General features: G+C 58.2%; 1 protein-coding gene across 2 annotated transcripts in view; it reads left to right on the top strand.

Moving 5' to 3' along the window:
- The window catches only part of SEZ6L (seizure related 6 homolog like), a 48,642-nt gene that overhangs the window by 27,376 nt on the left and 956 nt on the right, over nucleotides 1–20,310 (top strand). The window contains exons 2-15 of one of the 2 annotated variants that reach the window (XM_049806384.1): nucleotides 2,830–3,570; nucleotides 3,825–3,958; nucleotides 10,329–10,521; nucleotides 11,111–11,296; nucleotides 11,758–11,923; nucleotides 12,813–12,979; nucleotides 14,042–14,236; nucleotides 14,328–14,466; nucleotides 16,783–16,979; nucleotides 18,269–18,463; nucleotides 18,588–18,779; nucleotides 19,018–19,212; nucleotides 19,959–19,991; nucleotides 20,145–20,256. In XM_049806384.1, the coding sequence (XP_049662341.1) occupies nucleotides 2,830–3,570; nucleotides 3,825–3,958; nucleotides 10,329–10,521; nucleotides 11,111–11,296; nucleotides 11,758–11,923; nucleotides 12,813–12,979; nucleotides 14,042–14,236; nucleotides 14,328–14,466; nucleotides 16,783–16,979; nucleotides 18,269–18,463; nucleotides 18,588–18,779; nucleotides 19,018–19,212; nucleotides 19,959–19,991; nucleotides 20,145–20,256 (2,845 nt within the window). Of the gene's footprint in view, nucleotides 1–2,829; nucleotides 3,571–3,824; nucleotides 3,959–10,328; nucleotides 10,522–11,110; nucleotides 11,297–11,757; nucleotides 11,924–12,812; nucleotides 12,980–14,041; nucleotides 14,237–14,327; nucleotides 14,467–16,782; nucleotides 16,980–18,268; nucleotides 18,464–18,587; nucleotides 18,780–19,017; nucleotides 19,213–19,958; nucleotides 19,992–20,141; nucleotides 20,257–20,310 lie in introns of both variants that reach the window. The other variant, XM_049806383.1, reaches the window with a different exon arrangement.

Raw genomic sequence — 20,310 nt, 5'->3', positions numbered from 1 at the left:
TCACGGGAAATGTAACGGGAGAGGCCAGGAAGACCTCCATAGCCGGGACTGGCTTGCCTGTGGCTGGGCCCATGGCTCAACCGGCTGACAGCAGGACACAGCGACTTGGGATGGGCACAGGCAGGGCCCTGGGTGTCCCAGGGAGCTGGGGCTAAGGACCAGCGCAAGTAACAGCAGCCCATGCAAGGGCTCGAGGGGACAGAGGAGCAGGAGCAGCTCAGGGACTGTCCTGGCACAGCCCAGCGAGAGGAGAGGCGAGCCTGCCTGCAGCGGAGGGGAAGGCTCCTGCACTCCTGCCGTGCATTCACTGCACAGACCTGGACAAAAATACATCTCCAGCCTCAGACAAGCAGATCTTGGAAACTCCATCCTTCAGGCTAACTCTCCCAACATTTGCCTTTCCCTGTTATGTACCCTTATCTTTGGTTCTGGCCAGAAACCTCTTCGATTCTCCAAAAGATGGAGCAAAGTCAACTTTCAGCAGGCTGCTTGTGCCAGTCCCTCCTGCCCCGCAGGCAGCGGCTGCCCCATTAGCGGCTGGGGATATCCCCCATCCCACGGCGCATTCCCCAAGGCTGACGCTGGGCTGCTTTTGCTGCAGAGCGACCGTTTGGAGCAGTGACCACTGCTTATCCTTGCACAAGCTGCAGCAAGAATAACTGCTTGGTTATAAAGGGAGCTGGCAGGGACCACTGGGGCATTCAAGACTCTGCCACTCCGTTGCCACTGTGAGTCCCTTTTCTCCCTGGCACCTGTGGAGGTGACAGTGCTGGGGTCCCCGGTCCATCCAGGCGAGCGCTCGTACCTTAGAGTGTATAAGTCCGAGTCCTATAAAGCCGCTGATCCCGCATATCCAAATAACGCAGGGGCTGAGCGTTATGCATGCAAGTCACCTCCGAGTGAGCGCGCACCTCTGCAGAAAGCAGAGCGGGTACCCGAGTGTTTCCAGGATCAGCACTTAGATGTGTAATGAGAGGCAACAGCTGGATGGCACAAACACGCTGGGGGAGCCGCAGCGCGGCCAGGGATCATGAGCAGCATAACAAGCAGCCACGCTCTGCGGCGTCACCACCGAGGCGGGTTTAAGGTCTCCTACAACTTTCTTCTCCGTCAGGAGTCCTCCGTGCACAATACTGGGGAGGGTAGGGGGGAGCATGGCTGACGGTGGTGTTCATGTGCCCACGCAGGGCAGGAGGAGCACAGGGTCCCCCAGCCTGGGCAGCGCAGCGGAACAAAGCCAGGCACGCTTCAATGCTCGCCTGCTTTCCCATCCTCTGCCCAATTCTGCCCCAGCACTCATGCAATTGCCTGCAATGAGATTATGATTCTGTGCTTAGGGCTGAGGAGCTAAAGCAGCCCGTACCAGCAGAGCCCTTGTAAAACCACTGTTGTGCCAGAGCAGTGCTGTGCCGGCCTGCACCGCAGCATGCCCAGCACGGTGCTCGCCAGCTGTGCGGCAGCAAAACTAATGCTAAGGCATCAGAAGCAGAAGTTGAAAGGCATTAAAATCACAGCATGAGGTAAACGGCGGTTGGACTCCAGGGGAACGGTACTCCCCCACAGCAATCACTTGGCAGTGTCCCTGTGTTTCAGGTTTCACATCCAAAAGCTCCATTCTTGCTTTTCATTCCAGTCCTACTTTCATTAGTAGAATTTGAAACGCAAAAAATCAAGTGAAATTTAATGCAAGCGTTGTGCTTTTATTTAAAGTATCTGTAACACTTAATTGTAATGAAGTGCCCAGGGCAAGCCAGAGGTTTACCATGCTTTGCTGGAGTCTGCTTGGGAAAGTAATCCTGGCTGCTGCTCCAGTCCCCCATCCCACAGAAACCTGGCATCGTGGCGGGCACACATCCTGGCTGCCCCTGCAGGCATGTCACAGCAACTCAAACCACTTTTTGGAGCAGATCGGTGCCTTCGTTTGCTGTTGCAAAGGGGAGCACCTGCCCAGGCAGCCCCATGCCCAGCCGGGCGCCTGCCCACGCTGCGGGCAGAGACCCTGTCTTTTGGGGACTCAGGTTCCAAACCCTCCCGGGGGAGCTGAGGGGGCTGGAATTACAGTCTTTAAGTACGGCGCATTAAACACCTTCCCTGGCAACTGCTGTTTCCATGGAAAATGTTGACTCTCTGCCTCTTGGAGCTTTCTGCAGCATTTCGCAGAGCCGTGGCGCTGCTTACAGCTTATTTTACACCATGGACCGCAGCCCAATAAGGCCCGTTGGTGGTGAATAAATCTGTATTTCATGCAATTAAACTCCCTGGCTGAAGCGGTGGCGGTGTGGCTTTGATTACTCTTTCTTTCCCGCGCAATGCTTTGCCCAACACAAAAGGTTAGTGGCTGCCTAAGGAGAGACTTTGCAGAAGTGGGTAGTGTTTTGCCATGGGAGGCCGGAGGAAGCCAGTTAATCGGTGTCTGTTCCCCGCCAGGCAGCAGCGTGGGGAAGACAATGGGAAAGAGCTGCGGCCTAATCAGGCGCTTTGAAATAGGCATATTTGCTGATGACAATTGCAAAAATAAAGGCTTTTCACAGAGACCGAGCCAGAGCAACAAACTCAGCAGGAGTGAGTGAACCTCCCTGAACAAGTGACCTCTAGAAAAAGAGACCAAATAGCAGCTCTGAAACAGTGAGATAAGGCCACTGAGTTTCAACAGAAACCCAACTTTCGGAGTGCAGGCTCATTATTGCTTTCTCATAATCAGTCTGTTTGGGAGAGCGGCAGGCGTTCAATCAGCCGCAGCTCCCTGGGGGGCTGATTTTGTGCCGCCGGCACAGCTATAATTTCATGCCCAGAATTGCCCGAGTCCCACTTTTCCCCATTTTTTTGCAGACAGTGGATCAGGGGCAGCGCTGGTCCCCGCCAGCCCGGACCCTCTTGCTGCAGATGAGCTGGTGGACAAGACGGTTGGCAGAGCTGGGGAGCTCAGGCATGCCATGGGTTCGGCCAGCGGAGGCAGGGAGCTCGGGCACTCCACTGCCCTCAACCTGCTGCCGGCGGCGGAGGACGGTGCCGAGCCGGCGGCGGAGGAGACGACGCTGCTGGTGCGGACCCACATCCTGCCAACGCCCACCGCCGCCCCCGACGCTGATGCAAAACAAACTTTCCCTGTTAAGAAAAAGCCACCTACGCTAAAGCAAGTAAATACGGCAAGGAAGCACCCGAGGCCCAAGCCCACCCTGCCAGGGCCCCCCAGGGCTGCCTCCTCGGCCAGCCCGCTGGGGTCCGGGCTCCCTATCGCCTCCCAAGAACCGCGTGCACCAGCAGAGGCAGCAACCAGGTCAGGGGACGCGGAGCAGAGTCCCCCCGAGCTGCCCTGGGGGGGCTGGGCCACAACCAGCCACCCCACGCTGCAGATCTCCCCATCCACCCTGCCACCGGTGGTCCCTCGGCCCTTCCCCGACAGCACGGGTGATGCTGGCGAGGCTCCGACCGTGGCTCCTGCCGGTGCCACCATTAATTGGACAAACGGCATGGAGAGAGAGGTGCACGGCTCCACGTCAGAAGACAGCCAAGAAACAACCACATCCACCATCATCACCACCACCGTCATAACCACGGAGCCCACCCCAGGTAAGCCGCACCGCCCACGCAGGGCCAGGGAGCATGGGCACAGGGTTACGGCAGCTGACGGGGAGCAGCCCTGCGTGTGGTGCCGGCGGCACTGCCTGAGTCTGTGGGGCTGCCTAAAATCTTCTGCCCTTCAGCGGTGTTGGCCGCTGGAGCAGGAACCCGGGTGCTGGGTTTTAGGGTCATACCCAGGTGCGGGAGGGAGCTGCTGGGTGAGCCGTTCCCCCGGGGCGATCGCTGACGCACGTTCCCCCTAGTCCTCTGCAGCATGAGCTTCCACGACCCTGAGGGCTACATCGACTCCACGGACTACCCTCCGCTGCCTGCGCACAGCTACCTGGAGTGCACCTACAACGTCACCGTCTACACGGGCTATGGCGTCGAGCTCCAGGTGAGAAGCGTGTCTGGGGGGAGGGGATCACTATGGCCCGACACCCCTGCTCTGCAACAGCAAATGACGCAAAGCACCCACAGCCTTGGGCACAGCTGCCCTAGGCACCTGCACTTGCTTTAAAAAAACCCTCCCAGGGAGAAAAATAGATTTTTCTTAGGCCTTGTAATAAATAAACTGTACAAGGGAACTGGTGGATCCTGAACGTCAGTGATGATCAAAGCATTGAAATGCCACGCAATTAATTTAACAACGAGGCACTGGCAGGCAATTTGCAAAAAAAGGCACTAAGCCTTCGTGGGAAGGGGCGAAGCAGCAGCGCTGTCTCCAGTGCGGCCACCAGCCTTCTGCCCTCCCTCCCCAGCCTGCCAGGAGGTGTGCGGGCAGCCCTGAGGTGCGCGGGCAGCCCCAAGGCATCTGTGTGGGCAGCCCAAGCCCCCTCTCCAGCCAGCACTTGCTTTGGACGGGTTTCGACAAATGGCACCTACACCGAAGCAGGGCCACATCCCTGACAACCGAAGGATAAAACCCGCATGGACAAGCAGGCATTTTGCAGCAAACCCCAGCAGCAGCAAGTATGCATGCTGCAGCAGAGAGCCAGGGGTGAGTTTCTGCTGCTGTGACCTGGCACGAACAGGAGCATGGAGCGGCGGGCACGGCCAGCATGGGTGCAGCACACCGCATGCCAGGGCTGCCGCCGTGCCGGCACTGTGCAAACCCATCAGAACGGGGGGTCTGGCCCAGGCAGACGTGCATGGTCAGCTCTCCCCAAAACGCCACATCCCACTGTCCGGCAAGGCTGGGAGCAGGGCAGGGGCCTGGACAGGTTTCAGACACCATCAGTTCACGGTCTCCATGCTCTGGTGTGCAATCCTTTCTTGTTCTTGCATTTTCCCCATGTCACCATTCGCATCCAATTAAAATCCATTAACTTTTAATCTGTGTAATTAAGAATGTGCATTAAAAAGAGTAGTAGTTCCAGCGAGCTTGTTCCTGCCATCCCTCCGGCAGGCACAAGGGGCTGACCTCTGTGGCATGATGTGGAAACGTGCCCTGCTGCGGAGGTTGCCCTGCGAGCCGGCAGAGCACAGGGGTGAGCACTGGCATGTGTGTCTGTCTCAGACCCTTTTCCATGGCAGTAACTTTGTCTCCCCAAATCCACAGGGTGCTAAAGACAGGCTGCTCCGCTGTAAATTCGCTTCCGTCCATAATCCATCAGGTGACACCATTCCTGACCTCGCTCCATTGTAAACTGAGATTTTAATGGAGCATAAAATTAGCCTCTCCACCCCCCGAGCTTTGGATTTCACTTTGCTGATGCTTCTGAGCATTTCAGACAAATTAAATCACAACAGCAGGTCTGCGCTGGCTGAGCATGGCCTCATCTAGAGCCGGCTGAGCATGCACCATGCAGCCTGTCCGGCAACAGCTCCTGGGGTGGCTGAGATGCCCGTGGGCGGCCGGGCAGGACTGAGCCACTCCAGCCAGATAGGCACCGGTGGGAGCTGGAGGGGAATAGGCCCTGGGGCTGCAGGCAGCGGTGCTGAGTACCCCAGAGCTGCTGCCTGCAGCTGAGAGCAGCAAAGTGCCTGCCCGTGCCCTGCCCCAGGGTGGGCAACAGCTCAGCAAAGATTACGGAGGAGGGAAAGGGGCTGCCAGTCCCTGCCCTGCCGCCCCAGACGCTGCAGGGCCCCTCTGCAGGTGCCCACGGACGAGGACTGATGTGCTCCAGCATGGCAGCATCAGTGAATACCTGACTTGCCACTGCAGGCAGCGAGCTCTGCAGAAGGCTTTTTAACCATTTAGGCAGCAGCAGCGACATGAATTATGTCCCAAGAAAGCTAGAAACAGCACTTGTGGCAAGCAAGACAACAGATTTATCCACTCCTTAGTTTGCACAAAGGATGTCACACGTGATACATGCTGATGGAGAAGGCAGACAGTGCAGTGCAGAAACATTGTCCATGTTTGCATGCAAACCTGATTTTAAAATGACAAGTCTACCCTGGTCATCATCCCTGACCAGTGGGACTGGTGCAGAAAGCTCTAGTCCCACAGCTGGGACTTTTCCCCACCATCACAAACAGGCTTTGCTGTAAGGACCCACGCCCAGCTGCTCCCAACAAGCCTGCAAGACCATCACAAAAGACTGGCAGCCAAGGGAGCTGAATCTGGAGGCATCCCTGCACAAGCTGCCCCTGGCAGGGGGGAACAGCCAGCTGGCAGCCAGCCCCGAACGCAGCATCCCAGCCCCCAGCAGCATCCCAGCCCCTTGCCCCAGTGTTGGGGAAATGGGGCACAGCATGGCGGAAGGGCCAATAATCGTGGGGTTTGGGCTACCTCTAACCCTTGCCTCCCCTCCCAGGTGCCAGGACCCACAGCAGTGCACGGGGAGAGCATAGGGCCCCGGGGACCATCCCAGCGTCATGCCCCAGTTTCCCCACCTGTAAACCAAGACCAATGGCCTCATTCTGTGCTGCTCTCCAGCTTGCACTTTGGGGAGTAATTAGCACAGACATGCTGGAAGGTGGCAGTCCTAATTCTGTATTATTTCCTACCAGAAGGGCTGAGACTGGAGGTGACAGGGAGGACTGCTGGCTGCCAGGATGCTTCACAGGTCTGGGGCGGAGAGCAAGGGCTGCACTAGCTGGCACGAGGGGCTGACGGATGGCGGGTACAACTGCTCGTCTCCAATGTGTCAGCCTGGCTGGGGGCAATACCCATACCCGAGCCGGGTGGGACAGCCGTTACCTCCCCACTGCTCCCCCTTGTTTTGCCTGGTGCTGACGGAGTCTTTTCCATTGCTTTTTAATTATTTCACATGTACAAGCACTGCAAGCTTCAGTGGCTCTGAGGCTAATTACATCAGGCAGGTGCTGGAGTAACGCAGTGCAACTTCCTCAGCTGCCTCACCATGATGTGGGTAATTGGTTAACATTTAAGTGATTTGGATTTAATTCACAGCTCCTGTAATGGAGATAGGCAGAGAGAGATCTTGTCGGGTGAGGAGGAGTGGGGCTGAGCTCTCATGCCAGGATGGTGTGAGGCAGAAGAGATCCATGAGGGATTCCTTTTTTCACATGGGTTTGCTGGGGCTGAGCTGGGAGCTCTGGAGGCCAGACCTGCTCAGGGATGCTGGTTTGGGAGAAGCCAGGCTGGGCTGGGGAGCAGAGCTGTGCAGGTGCTGTATTGCTCTGTGGTGGGGTGGCCTGGGGAGCTGGGTCGGATGTGCTCTGCATGGAGCCTGGGCTGGTGCACTCCCCTGTCATGAGTGGTGTATGGTCTCAGCAGGTCCTGCTGGAGGCTGGACAGGAGGAAGGATGTCCTGGAGACCATGGGGAAAAGTGTCCCCCAGGTTTCAGCATGTGGCAAGGGGAGGGCAGAGCAAGTGATGGTGAAGCGCTGCCTGTTACCTCTGTGAATCTTGTTAAAGGCATCTGCAGGAGAAAATAGACACCCCTGGGACAAGAAGGTGCTGACCCTCAATACAGGGACCATGGGAGAGTGCAGTGGTGGCAGGAATGGCTGTGGCATTGCAGCCCTGCCCCAAAACAGAGACTGGGAGTGTAGAGCCCTGGGGCTGCTCCTGCAGGCTCTTGAAACCATTCAGGAGGCCACGAGGACCCTCCGCTTCTTTCCCTTGCAGCCTTTGGAGTCAGACCCTTGCTCACTGCAGAGGAAATCTGCCTTCGGCAAGGAGGAGGCACAAAGCCTGGATATCAGGCATGGTGTCAGGAAAGGCTGCCAGCAAACCTGCCTGGTGCTGGGGGGTGCCCAGGGCTACGTGGGAGCTCGGCGTCCCCGCTCAGCTCGCTGCTGGCAGCCCCCAGTGCCCCTTGCAGCATCCTGGAGAGAGCTGTGCCTCAGCCTGCCTGCCCCTGAGCCAGCTGGGTCGCACCATCACAGCCCTGGGAGCTGCGGAGCAGCCAGCCCTCCGAATGCTTAGTTAAATTATATTTATTTTTAAAATTCTTGAATCTTCTTGGCAGGAAATAGAATTTCCCTAAAGAGATTTTCTAGTGGGTGAGCAAGGCTGGCAGCCTGAATCAAGGATCCCTCCTGTCTTCCCAACAGACTCTTTAGGAGCTGACTTTGGTGCAGTCTTTGATTAAAGTAAGAACTCGTCCTCCCCAGCCCCTGGCAGGAACCCACACATATGGTCCCTCTCACAGCAGCTGACGGTCCCTGGCCTGTGGCCACTGCATCCGTCTGTACCTGCCATTTACTCCAGAGCGGACTGGGTCCTCTGAGGGTGCCTGCCTACCCAGCACTGGCATGGGGAACAGAGGGTCCTTTGCAATGACATCCCTGCTCTGGGCTCCCCTGAGCCTGGGTTTACAGGAGAGGGAAGCAGATGGTGGAGCCGAGCAGTGTCCCCACCCCACAGCATCCTGCAAAGGGCCAGGGAGGTGCCTCAGTGTTCATCAGCTCCCTCTCTTCTGCAGAGCTCTGCCTTCTTGAGGTGTTCCTCTGAAACCCCTTCCCAGCAGCAGATCTGAGAAAGGAGAGCAGAGCAGCTCAGCTGCAATCAGCTGCTCGGATGGCACCCCAGAACATTTCTCTTTCCAATTTGCCAGAGTGATTCCGTGCTAGATAGCATGCTCGATGCTAGTCATCACCAGAGGAAGCTAGCTGGGAGCAGGTTTGTCTTTGAGTGATTTCAGAACAAAATGTGTTAGAAACAACCTGGAAATGTCTTTGCAGTGATTCAGACAGAGCTTGGGAAGAAAAACTCTGCCCCAGTGGGAGCTGGGAGGAAGTGGTTAGCTTTGTACGTAGTCTGCTTAGCGTCCCTGGATCCTGCACTCCAAATAGTTCATCCCCAATAACATTTAATTCATTTCACTTAATAATAATTAGATCTGAGCCATGCTACCAGAGGCGATGTGTGCAGGCTGTGCTGGGGAGGTGTGGTTTTAGGACAAAACCTGGAGAACAAGAAATGACCTGGGGCAGGTCAGGGTCCAGGGCACGCATTTGGCCCATGTTTCTGATGTGCAGCGCCCTTGAGGACCGAGGACTGCTTTTCCCTGCAGTGAGGACCAGAGACTCTCTGCAGTGACCCAGCACCCTGCTGCAAAATAAGGCAATATCAGCTCCTCCTGGGTTAAAAGTGTGGGCTGGGGTGAACCCAGGCATGCTCTGACCCAGCCTGGGGCTGCTCAGCCCAGCCCTGCAGTGAGGACCAGGCTTTTCCAGGCACCGTTCAGGGCTTATGGACCTTTGGAGCAGGCAGGTAGTTACTTGATGGGGTTGAGGTCGTTTCTCCTGAGGAAATCTCACTTCTTCCAGCAGGTCAGAGAATGTCAAGTGCCACGGGTGGCTCTGTGTGTGGTACCAGTGGCCCTTGGAGCTGGGCACATCGCTGCCTCATGCACCAGGTGGGGGAGATGGGCACAGTTGTGGCAACAGCAACAAATCCTTCTAGTCACAACATCATTGGGAGCGCTTGCAATTATGGGCTAAGGCTGTGGTGTGTGCTAAATATAGAGCCCTGGTCCTCACATACTTAAGGAAACAAATGATCTGATGAGCATCTTTCTGCGGAAATATGAGCCCATTTATTAAGCTAAATGGACATGAAATGCAAATGTGGGGTTACTTTTCAGCTATTTCCAAATAATAATTAAAGCCTTTTGGGACTATTCATTAGACGCATTTGCCGTGTGACCCCCCCTTCCCCTCCGCTCCCCAGTGTGGATGAGGGATCCTGGGGAGGATCCCTGGTGCACGGGGTGGATGGTGAGTGCTGAGCCCTACAAAAGTACCCCAGTTTGATTTCAGACCTGTGCAGGACAGCCAAGCTCCAGCTGGGATTGGTGAACCCAGGCCATGGCCATGCTCTGTGCTGTGGTGTCTTGAGGTGCAGGTCTGCTCCCAGGGCTGATGTGGGTGGAGTTGGGTCCCCACCACTACCCTGACCAGCGACTCATGGTACCCCTCCATCTTCGTCCTGTCTAACCCTCACCGCCTTTACTCACCCACCCAAATCCCCAGTTTCAGTAGGGAAGTAGACGTGGGTGAACTTGTGCTGCACAGGAGCATCCAGCTTTGAAACGTGTCCCAAGTGAGCGGCTCTAGCTGCCTGCACCCACTGTCTGGGGGGATGGAGAAGGGGTCAGTGGTCATGGGGGTCTCTCAGGCTTGTGCAGGGCACAGACTGCTCCATCGCCACTGAACAAGGAGCTCCTGTCCCCAGTGAGCTGCCAGTGCTCAGAGCAGTGCGGAGGGAAGGAAGGTTGTGGTGGCGCAGTGCTCTGCAGCTGCGGGTGCTGTGCGTGTAGGGGGCTGGGACATGTCTGCTTTCCCAGCACCCTGCCAGGACCCCCACCTTCGCCCCTGCAGCTCACAGGTCTCTGCTCCCACCCAGGTGAAGAGCGTGAACCTGTCGGACGGGGAAGTGCTCTCCATCCGTGGGGTGGACGGCGATGCCCTGGTGATCCTGGCCAACCAGACCCTGCTTGTGGAGGGCCAGGTGATCCGCAGCCCCACCAACACCATCTCCGTCTACTTCCGCACCTTCCAGGATGAGGTGGTGGGGACTTTCCAGCTCCACTACCAGGGTGGGTGCCTCCCCGCCGCGGGCGTGCAAGAAGGGGTGGGACGGGGCATCAGTCCCGTGGGGCTCAGCCCCAGCAGGCGGCAGCGGGGGAAGGATGCTGGGTTCTGCCCTTGCAGACCAGCCGGGCTCCTGTTCCAATGAGTGCCTGTGCTCAGAGCATCGGCTGGGGTGGGGGTGAGCAGCAGCTCGTGTCGTGCCCCGGTCAGAGGGTTCAATGTGCACTGACATCCCGGTCTCCAGTGCTGGCTGTGCTCCTCACGCCCGCCTTGCCCTGTTTCTGTCCCCATGCAGCAGCTCTTCCTGCACAGACTTAGACTGCCAGTCTATTTTTTCCTTGAAGAGTTATAAAAAATAGATGAGTTCAAGCAAATTCTTTTTAAAATAGAAACTAGGTCTGGGGAAAAGCAGTAACAGGTAGAGAAGCTGCTAGCAGTGTGGTGGTTTGTCAGTGCTCTGCAGCCGGCACCCAGCAGCAGGGTCTATCTGTGGCACCATGGGCACATCCAGCATGTCCTCAGCACTCCCCCTCAACTGCGGCTTGACTTGGACCAAACAAGCCCTAAGCTCCGAAATGTGTGTGCTTGTTCCAGTGTTTATGCTGAGCTGCAACTTTCCACGGAGACCTGACTTTGGAGACGTCACCGTGATGGATCTGCACTCGGGTGGAATTGCTCATTTTCACTGTCACCTGGGCTATGAGCTGCAGGGTCCCAGGGTGCTTACGTGCATCAATGCATCGAGGCCACACTGGAGCAGCCCAGAGCCAATCTGCTCAGGTACGGTCCTTGTTAGTTAGCCTCAGTGCTATGAAAAACTAGGATCCCCAAAGAAAAAAAAATTGTGTTGCTTTCTTTGTGTTGCAAGTTGAATGCAGTCCTGGGAGTGAGTAAAAGCAGTGCTCCGCTGTGCGCACAGTGCAGCCTGAGGTGCTGCAGGTTTTCACATCAGTGGCAACAGAATCTGCCTCCTAATTAGGCAGGCAAGGAAAGGAAATCATAGACTTTATGTGTATGTGTGAGCATATAAATGTATGAATAAAACAAAGCAAAGCCAAGCCAGGCAGGAAGTTAATGAATTAAAGACAAGTGAGAAAAGGTGGGCAGGCATCAGCTCTCCACTGAGCGGAGTGCTTCATCCCCTTTGCTGTGCAGAAGCCCCAGGTGCAACTGTCTGCCTGCACTCTGTGCCTTGCCCTGGCACCTCGTCATCTCAGCAGGGCTGTGCTCTATGTTGGCAGCTCCCTGCGGCGGGACGGTCCACAATGCCACCATCGGCCGCGTCCTCTCACCCAGCTACACGGGGAACCAGTCGAGCAGCATGTACTGCGTGTGGGTGATTGGGGCCCCCCCGGGCCAGAAGCTGCACCTCCACTTTGAGAAGCTCCTGCTGACTGAGAAGGACAGGTGAGGCTCCGGGATCTGCTGGCCAGCAGCAAGGTCTGCGCTAAGCCCATTTCCCTGCACTCCCAGGACTGCGGAGGGCTTTGTTCTGCTCAGGGTGAGGAGCAGGGAGCTTTGCTGGGTGCAAAATATACCGAAGCTTGGAAGCTCCCAGCTGGTCTCAGCTCCCCCACATCACGCCTCCTGCCCTCCTGGTGCCCGGGCTGCGGGTGTCCCAGGAGGCAGCACCGACCCGAGCTCAGGGTGCAGGACGGAAGAGGCTGCCAGCTGGAGGATGGTGGGGATGGGGTCAGAGAAAGGTCCTGGTGCAGAAGAGGAAGTTTCTGATTTAGGCGTTCAAGCTCTCAGAAGGCACGACAGGTCTTGGAGCAAAGAGAGCTGCAAGAGGCAGGCGCAGAGTACCAGCCCCTGCTCTCCCAAGGCCCTGCGCTTCGTGCCAGGGGATCTTGCTGGTCTCCTGATCCTGCTAGCTGCAGGGTGATGCAGTGTGCTGCGTCACACCCGTCCTTTCTTCCCCCCAAATACCCAATGACCAGCACTGCTCAGCACCATGGCGCAAGAAGCTGCAAGTCCCACGCTATCCGCATACGTAACACAAAGCATATGCTTATGATGCTGATGCTTGTGTTTAAACAGCATTAACATTCAGTTTGGTAACAGGCAGTAAAGCAGGTTTATGGCTTGTAGTAAAATCAAAGAATAAAGCCCCTGTTTATGACACAGTAAAAGAGACTTATCTGGTTGGTGAAATTTTGTTTGCACCATTTCTTTAAAATGCCATATTCTGGGATCACCAGACAGCGGGTGCTGGCGAGAAGGGGGGGCCAGGTGATGCTCCGGGGGGGGCACGGGAACATTTCTCCCACGTAACGTGCCACGTTCTCCCATGCAGGATGGTGGTGTACAGCGGCGACACGAACCAGTCTGCCGTCCTCTATGACTCGATGCGTGCCGACAGCGTGCCCTTCGAAGGGGTGATCAGCGACGGCTCCTCCATCAGAATTGACTTCCTCGCAGAGGAGCCAGTGGCCGCCACGGCTTTCAACATTCGCTTCGAAGGTGATGTGCTCTCATTTTGGTAGCCCTGAGAGCAGCAGGCTGGCCTCAGCCAATGCTCCCAGGTCTCAGGATGTTTGGGCAATTAACAGAGAGACAGCTGCAGGTAGGGTCTCCGCTGCTCCTGGCATCCGCAGAGCCGGTGCTCCGCTGTGCCGCTGCCCCTGCATTGCTGTAGGTGCACAGGGCAACCCAAACTTTGCCTGGGGCTGGAGTAGCTTTGGGGAATACATTTGCCTAGCAAGAAATAGGAAAATAGCAGAATCCCATTTGCTCCAACAGAAAGGTTTGTTGCTAAGCAGAGTGTCCACGGGACATGTCTCCGGTGCCTGCCGTGGGGCAGCCCTGGGGCAGTGGATACTGTGTGCAGCCCCTCCAAACCCAGGCTGAAAAGGCCATCGGTGCCATGGGAATCACACAGCCTGCAGTGACGATCACCACCAAAGGCCCAGTCTGCCCCCTTCCTTCAGTCCCCATAGCATGGCACCACTGGACACCGAGCCCATGCCAACCACGGGGACAGGGGCTGTCCTGGCTCCTGGCCTCACTGTAGCACTTGCTCAGCTGGCTGCCTTCCTCCGGACCCGCCAGCAGCTCCTTCAGGGATGAGGTGCTGGGCAAGCCCCGGACAGCTCACACAGATTTGCTCCAGTTGTCATTTAAGTGCATCCTGCTGCCAGGATCAGTCCCACGGGAGCCCCATGCCTCTGAGCAAGCTCAATAATGTGCAATAATCCCAGGGGAGATTGCTCAGCAAATACAGCAATTGGCAACACAGCGAGTGCGTTACTGATGCTGTTACACAATAGAAGTGGGGTTTGGTTAAGCCTGCATGGCTCAAGACAGATAAACTGTTGTTAATCCTAATTGCCTGTAAAATATGCCATGGAAGAGGCCATCTGTGCACGGCGGGGATGGAGGGATGGGTTTCTAGCTGGGGACAGCAGCAGAGCCTGGGGGTCACCTAGTAAACCCCCTGAGCTGAGGGGGTGAGGAGCAGAGGAAGGCAGAGCTCCCCTCAGCCGGCCTCGTGCCCCTATGGCTAACGGGGTGTTTCTCTGCCAGCCTTCGAGCGGGGCCACTGCTACGAGCCCTACATCCAGAACGGGAACTTCACCACCTCTGACCCCACCTACAACCTGGGCACCACCGTGGAGTTCACGTGCGACCCTGGGCACTCCCTGGAGCAGGGCCCCGCCGTCATCGAGTGCGTCAACATGCGGGACCCGTACTGGAATGACACGGAGCCGCTGTGCCGAGGTCAGTCCCCGCACCGCGGGGTGATGCTGGGCGGTGGGTGCAAACACCGCTGGGAGCCCAGCTGAGCCCTGCCTGCCTCTCGCTCCTGCAGCCATGTGTGGGGGGGAGCTGACCGCCGTGGCCGGGGTGATCCTGTCCCCCAACTGGCCGGAGCCCTATGCGGAGGGGGAGGACTGCATCTGGAGGGTCCACGTCGGTGAGGAGAAGCGGCTCTTCCTAGACATTCAGCTGTGAGTAGTCCAGACCTTGGTGCCTGCCTCTGCCCCACCAGTGCTCATCCCACTTTGCTGCGGTATCGCCACTACCCTCGCCCCAGGGACCCACACCGTTTCCTTGTTCTCCCCCTCAGAGCTTTCCTAATCCCCTGTGATGTACTCAGCACCCACAGGGAGGTCCGGGGCAGTACCGAGTACCGCTCCCTGTGTTCAAAGCACTGTTACACCATCCGTTGCATTAGTTAATTGCTCCTGAGATGGCTTCTGAACTCCTCCAGAGTGAAGCCGCAGGGACCGGTGCCACATGCGGCCACGTGCAGCACGGAGTGACGCACAGCACCATCACAAGCTGGTTCATATGGGGCTAGGAAAGCCTAGGGGCATCCATGAGCTGGAAACCTCAGCTTAGCCTTTGGTCTGAATGTGATACAGGCACTAAGGGAAGGTGTGGGGCAGAGGGAGTCTCTGCCCAGACCTCGCTCCTGTGCCCTGCCTTCTTTCTCTTGTGGGACCAACGTGTCTTCACAAAATGCATCAGTTCCCCTCCCGACTGCCAGCCCGCTCCTGTGCCATTCAGCGACACGGCTCAGAAAGCCGCAGGGAGCAGAGCAGAGCTGCCCAGCGAGCCCTGGCTGGGCCCTCCAGGCACTGGCAGGCACAGCAGCGCTTGCTGCACACGCCAGGGGTCAGAGGGGTATGGGATTTGATGCCAGGCTAGGAGCCCTTGGCATCGTAATGCTGATGATGCAAAGGAAATCTCCTTGGATGCTGTTTTGGGTTTTCAAGAGGAGGGCGTGTTTCAAGTAAGGGCTTAGTCGTAAAGATTTTAAAGCTTTCTGTAAAATCACAAGTCAGAACTCTCAGTACACCTCTCTCAGCTTTGTGGGCGCTTGGGCTGAGCAGAACTGGAGGCCAAGCAACTTGAAGTCATCAAACATAAATGTCACTGGGAAAATCATGTTTGACAGAAAGCAGAGATTTACTACAAATGTCAGCTTGCCATGGGGATTAGCTGGGCGCCTTCCAAGAACATTCTTAATAAAACGTTTGGGGATCGGCTCGAGCGTCTCCAAACAAGGCTGAATCAGTCGGGCAGACGTGCAGGGTAGGGGTCCTGCAGCGACCGAGCATGTCCTGGGCCCTCAGGTACCGTGCACGCACAGCCGGCCAGATCCTGCCCGTCTGCAGGAGCGCAGGCCCGGCTGGGAAAGCGACTTCAGCCTCCAACCCGACGGAGACTCCTTCTGTGGGGCCGGGAGCATCCCGGTGCTCTCCCCCTGCCCCGCTCCCCCACGGCGAAGGGGAGATGCGGTGTCCCTGCCCCCAGCCCTCCCCCCTCCTGCGCAGCCCGGTAGCGGAGCGCTGGGTGCCGGCTGCGCTCCCCGGCACCCGTGAGCCTTTGCCGGCACGCAGGACGAGGCAGGGCAGCGAGCAGGGGAAGGCGCCGTCCGTGTCCATCCTTGGGGTTGAGGTGATCAGGTCGCCCACACTACCAGCCCCCGAGCAGGCAGCCGGCGGCTGCCGGGGCTGTAAGAGAAGGAGCCTGGCAGCACGTCTGGCAGCCCCGGAGCGATGCTTCCCCGAGCGAGGAGCGGGGAGAAGAGCCCCTCGTCCCCTCCCGCTCCAGGGGCAGCCGCAGCCCTGCTGCAGGCGCGGTGGTCGAAGGCTGCTGCCCGGTGCGGGCCCAGGCTCGGAGCGGGCTTTGCTGCCTGCCCGGCCTGATCCCAGCCCTCCGCGGCGGAGCCGCTCCGACTCCCCGCGCCATCCGCGGGCCGCCACTGCTCTCTGCTGGCCGAGGGGACTAGCGCGGCGGCGGCGCCGGGCCCGGGCGCTAGGCCGGGCCGGGCCGCTCCCGCCCGCCGGCTCCCGGGGAGGACCCGGCCCGCTGCCTTCCCAGAGCCGCAGCAAAATGGCGGGGGGGGGCGCTCCTTCGCGGTGGTCCCGGCCTTTTCCAGGCCGTGGGGCCGGGGCCGGGGAAGCGGGTGTCGGCCCGGGCTGGGGCTCCGGCCGCCCTGCCTCAGGGGTGACAGGCGAGGGGTCTCTCCTTCCTGAGGCTCCCGGAGCTCTCTCAGCGGGGAGGATGGAGCCGGGCTGAGTTGCGGGGTTGCCGTCTGAAAAGCAGCACTGCAGACCGGCTGGGGACAGGCCGGCGCTGGCCAGGGCTGCCTGGGGATGGGGACGGGACCAGGATGGCGACGGGGACAGGCAACGAGGCAGGTTCGCCGCGCTGCAGGTGCCAGGGCAGGGGCTCGCCTCGCTTGAGCCCGGCACCGTCACGTCTTGCCTGGGCTCCCTGCCCAAGGTGCTCCCTAACCAAGCTCTCCTTTCCAGCCTGAACCTCACCAACAGCGACATCCTCACCGTTTACGATGGGGACGAGCTCACCGCTCGAATCCTGGGGCAGTATGTCGGCAGCAGCGGTCCCCAGAAGCTCTACTCCTCCAGCCCCGACCTCACCATCCAGTTCCACTCCGACCCTGCCGGGCTCATCTTTGGGAAGGGGCAAGGATTCATCATGAACTACATAGGTAGGGAGGGCGGGGTGCTGGGCATATCCCCTGCCCTGCCACTCCAGTGCGGGTGGGGACCGCGACATGCAGCCAGACCACGTTGTCCAGGTGCTGGACTTGGAAGCGGGGAGAATTGCTGTGACACCAGCACTCCTCTCCACATCCCACCGAGCTGCACAAACCCCCAACCCCACTGCAGGTCTCTGTATCAGTCAGTTCTGGGGTATCCCTGTACATCTCCCCTCTTTCAGGCTGGTACTGCAGGAGGGCAGCAGCATTTTTGGTCCTTGTTAGCACTCGTCTGGCCCAGTGCAACTGCGGAGCAGAACAGGGAGAGAAAAATTGCAGGAAAAAAAGGGGTGGAGGATCCACATGCGCGCACACACACACACACTGTCAAGCACGAAGCTGATGGTACTTAGGCACTGCAGCAAGATGTCCTCCTAGGAGAGGTCAGTGAAGCCTGGATGGGCTCCTGAGGCTGGTGTTTCCAGCTCACAGCTCCTTGCTCTGGAGAGACTTAGACTGCATCTGGAGCCATCTGTTTGCATCATCCTTTGGTGCAGCCATGTCTGCCAGAAAAGGGTGGCTTATGCCCAAGGAAGGGACAAGGACTGGGAAGGGCACTTCTTCCCCACAGCTGCCTGCGGTCTCGCTGCCTACCTCTCCCCCTGCCTGTCTTCCCCGGCAGACTTCTTCCAAGCGTGTTTTCTTTCCACTGCTGATAGTCCCAGTTACAACGGAGAGCAAGCTGCAATGCAGATCACCTGCAAGGCTGCAGGTCCCCTCCTCGGTGCACTGCAGTAGACGCGGCCAAGCTCAGCTGTGGGCACAGCGCTTGGTGGGCATGGACACAGGGCTGGGGAGAGCAGGGTGGAATCCCCTCACCAGAGCAAACCAGCTGTGATGTGATTGCGGCATTTGCACCGCTCCTCTCTTGCGCCTGCAGCCAGAGCTGAGCCTGGTCTTCCCAGGTGGCTCTTTTTGTCCTGACCCCAGCAAAGACACTGCCCTGTTTTCATCAGCACAGCCCTCCACCTGCTCTTAGGGTCAGGGCTGAGGAGGCTTCAAAGAGCCCTCCTTACCCACTGCTGCCCCGCTGCCCCTTCCCTCTGCCCAGGGGATGCCACCTGTGGACTGGGCTGCTGGCTGTGGCCATGCCGTTTGCGGTGCTTGGGGCTGGAGAGTTCTCAGGGAGTGACAGGCACTCGGTGAAGAGCTGTGTGTCCACGTGCAGCGGCTCTGAGGAGGGCTGTGCCGCAGGGTCTTGCTTGGTGGGTGACAGCCAGCATCTCTCTTGGCTGCAGAGGTGTCCCGCAATGACTCCTGCTCCGACCTGCCCGAGATCCAGAATGGCTGGAAGACCACGTCACACACAGAGCTGGTGAGAGGGGCTAAGATCACCTACCAGTGTGACCCGGGCTACGACATCGTGGGGAGCGACACCCTCACCTGCCAGTGGGACCTCAGCTGGAGCAGTGACCCCCCCTTCTGTGAAAAGAGTAAGTGCCCCAAGCAATGTGCTGCTGTCCCCATTGCATCCCCATGACCTACACCACTTTGTAATGGCTGCCAGTCCCCACTGCTGTGCCAGGGCTCCCCACTCAGAGGGCCTCTTTTCCCCAGTTATGTACTGCACGGACCCTGGGGAGGTGGAGCACTCGACCCGCCTCATCTCCGACCCGGTGCTGCTGGTGGGGACCACAATTCAGTACACGTGCAACCCCGGCTTTGTGCTGGAGGGCAGCTCGCTGCTGACCTGCTACAGCCGCGAGACAGGGACACCCATCTGGACCTCGCGGCTCCCGCACTGTGTCTGTAAGTTTGGGCAGTTTCTCCTGCTCTCCCTGCACCTCGGCTCCTCTGCTCAGGGGTCCCAAGAAGCCCTTTTCTCTGGCTGAGACCTTCCCCAGCTGTGTGGGGTGGTGCAGAGCTTTGAGCTACCTGAAAGCGGGATGGGGTGAGACCTTAGGTGCTTCCCTGCTGCCGCCCAAGCTCCTTCTCTCCCTCGGCAGCCCAAGCCCTGGGGCTCACCCTGGGACATGTTCCCTTTCAGCTGAGGAGTCGCTGGCCTGCGACAATCCAGGACTGCCGGAAAACGGCTACCAAATACTTTATAAGCGCCTCTACTTGCCAGGAGAGTCCCTGACCTTCATGTGCTATGAGGGCTTTGAACTCATGGGGGAGGTTACCATCAAATGCATCCTGGGCCAGCCGTCCCACTGGAGCGGACCCCTGCCCATCTGCAAAGGTAACAGCGGGGGTGGTTGGGGGTTGCGGGGACAGCCAATGCCTCTGTCCCCAACCCGGGACAGCCAGGGGACCTTTGTCTGGCTGCAGACCCCCAGCAGTTCTCTAGCTGGGACCTAAACTCATCTGAGACCTGGGTGCTTTTCTGGATTTGTGCTGAGCAAGCTCTGCTGCCTCAGGGAGAGGGAGCAAACCCTCTGGCCACTGTGCTGGCAGTGTGGGGTATGCAGGACAGGCCTGGCCGCTCACTTGTTCTTCTTGCTTTGTGGCTTCCTGGAGCGGTTTGCCCAGGCTCAGCAGGGATGCTCTCCTCAGGCACCTGCTGAGATGGGAGAGAGCTCAGCCCCAGGAAACCCCCTAAGCACTGTTCTAAATAAGGTCTGGGTTTAGTGCGCTTTGTGGACACAGGAGGACCCTCCTGTTGCCACCAAGCTGCAAGGATGAATTGTTCTTAATTACTACTTAATGAGAATAAGTGGAGACTTTGTCTCTTGGGCAGTGGGGCTCTCTGGAGGGTACCACCACCCCAGGCAGAGCCGTCCTGCCAGTGTCTCGCTTGCCTGGCCCGCTCAGTCCCATGCATGCACTTACAGAGACCGAGATCTTATTGAAAGCCAAAAGTTTGCAGCGTGGCTTGGGACCAAACGGGGCAGGGAGACCCCAGGCCTGGGCTCCCCACACAGCCAACAGCTGCCAGCACCCAGTCAAACCCAGTTATGTACCAGTAACTCTCCATTTCTCTTCCAGTGAATCAGGACAGCTTTGAACATGCTCTGGAAGGTGAGTGACATGCATATGCTGGATGAGCCCTGTGCAGGGCCCTCAGCCAGAGCCTGTGTGGAGCCCAGGAGGAGGGAGGGGAGAAGCAGAGGCAGAGAGGGGATCACAAGGTGCTTGCAAATGCCAACATAATAGATCTTGTCCTTTTAGTAGCAGAAGCTGCTGCAGAGACATCGCTCGAGGGGGGAAATATGGCCTTAGCCATATTCATCCCAGTGCTGATCATCTCCTTGCTGCTGGGAGGAGCGTACATCTATCTCACAAGGTGGGACGTGCAGTCGGGCTGGGGGGCTGGCGGCAGAGCCCCATGGGGACGTGG

This window comes from Accipiter gentilis, chromosome 7 (genome assembly GCF_929443795.1).
Source record: "Accipiter gentilis chromosome 7, bAccGen1.1, whole genome shotgun sequence".
NCBI classification, from domain to species: domain Eukaryota; kingdom Metazoa; phylum Chordata; class Aves; order Accipitriformes; family Accipitridae; genus Astur; species Astur gentilis.
Note: the sequence above shows the minus strand (reverse complement) of the source record. Positions and strands in the feature narration are given on the sequence as shown.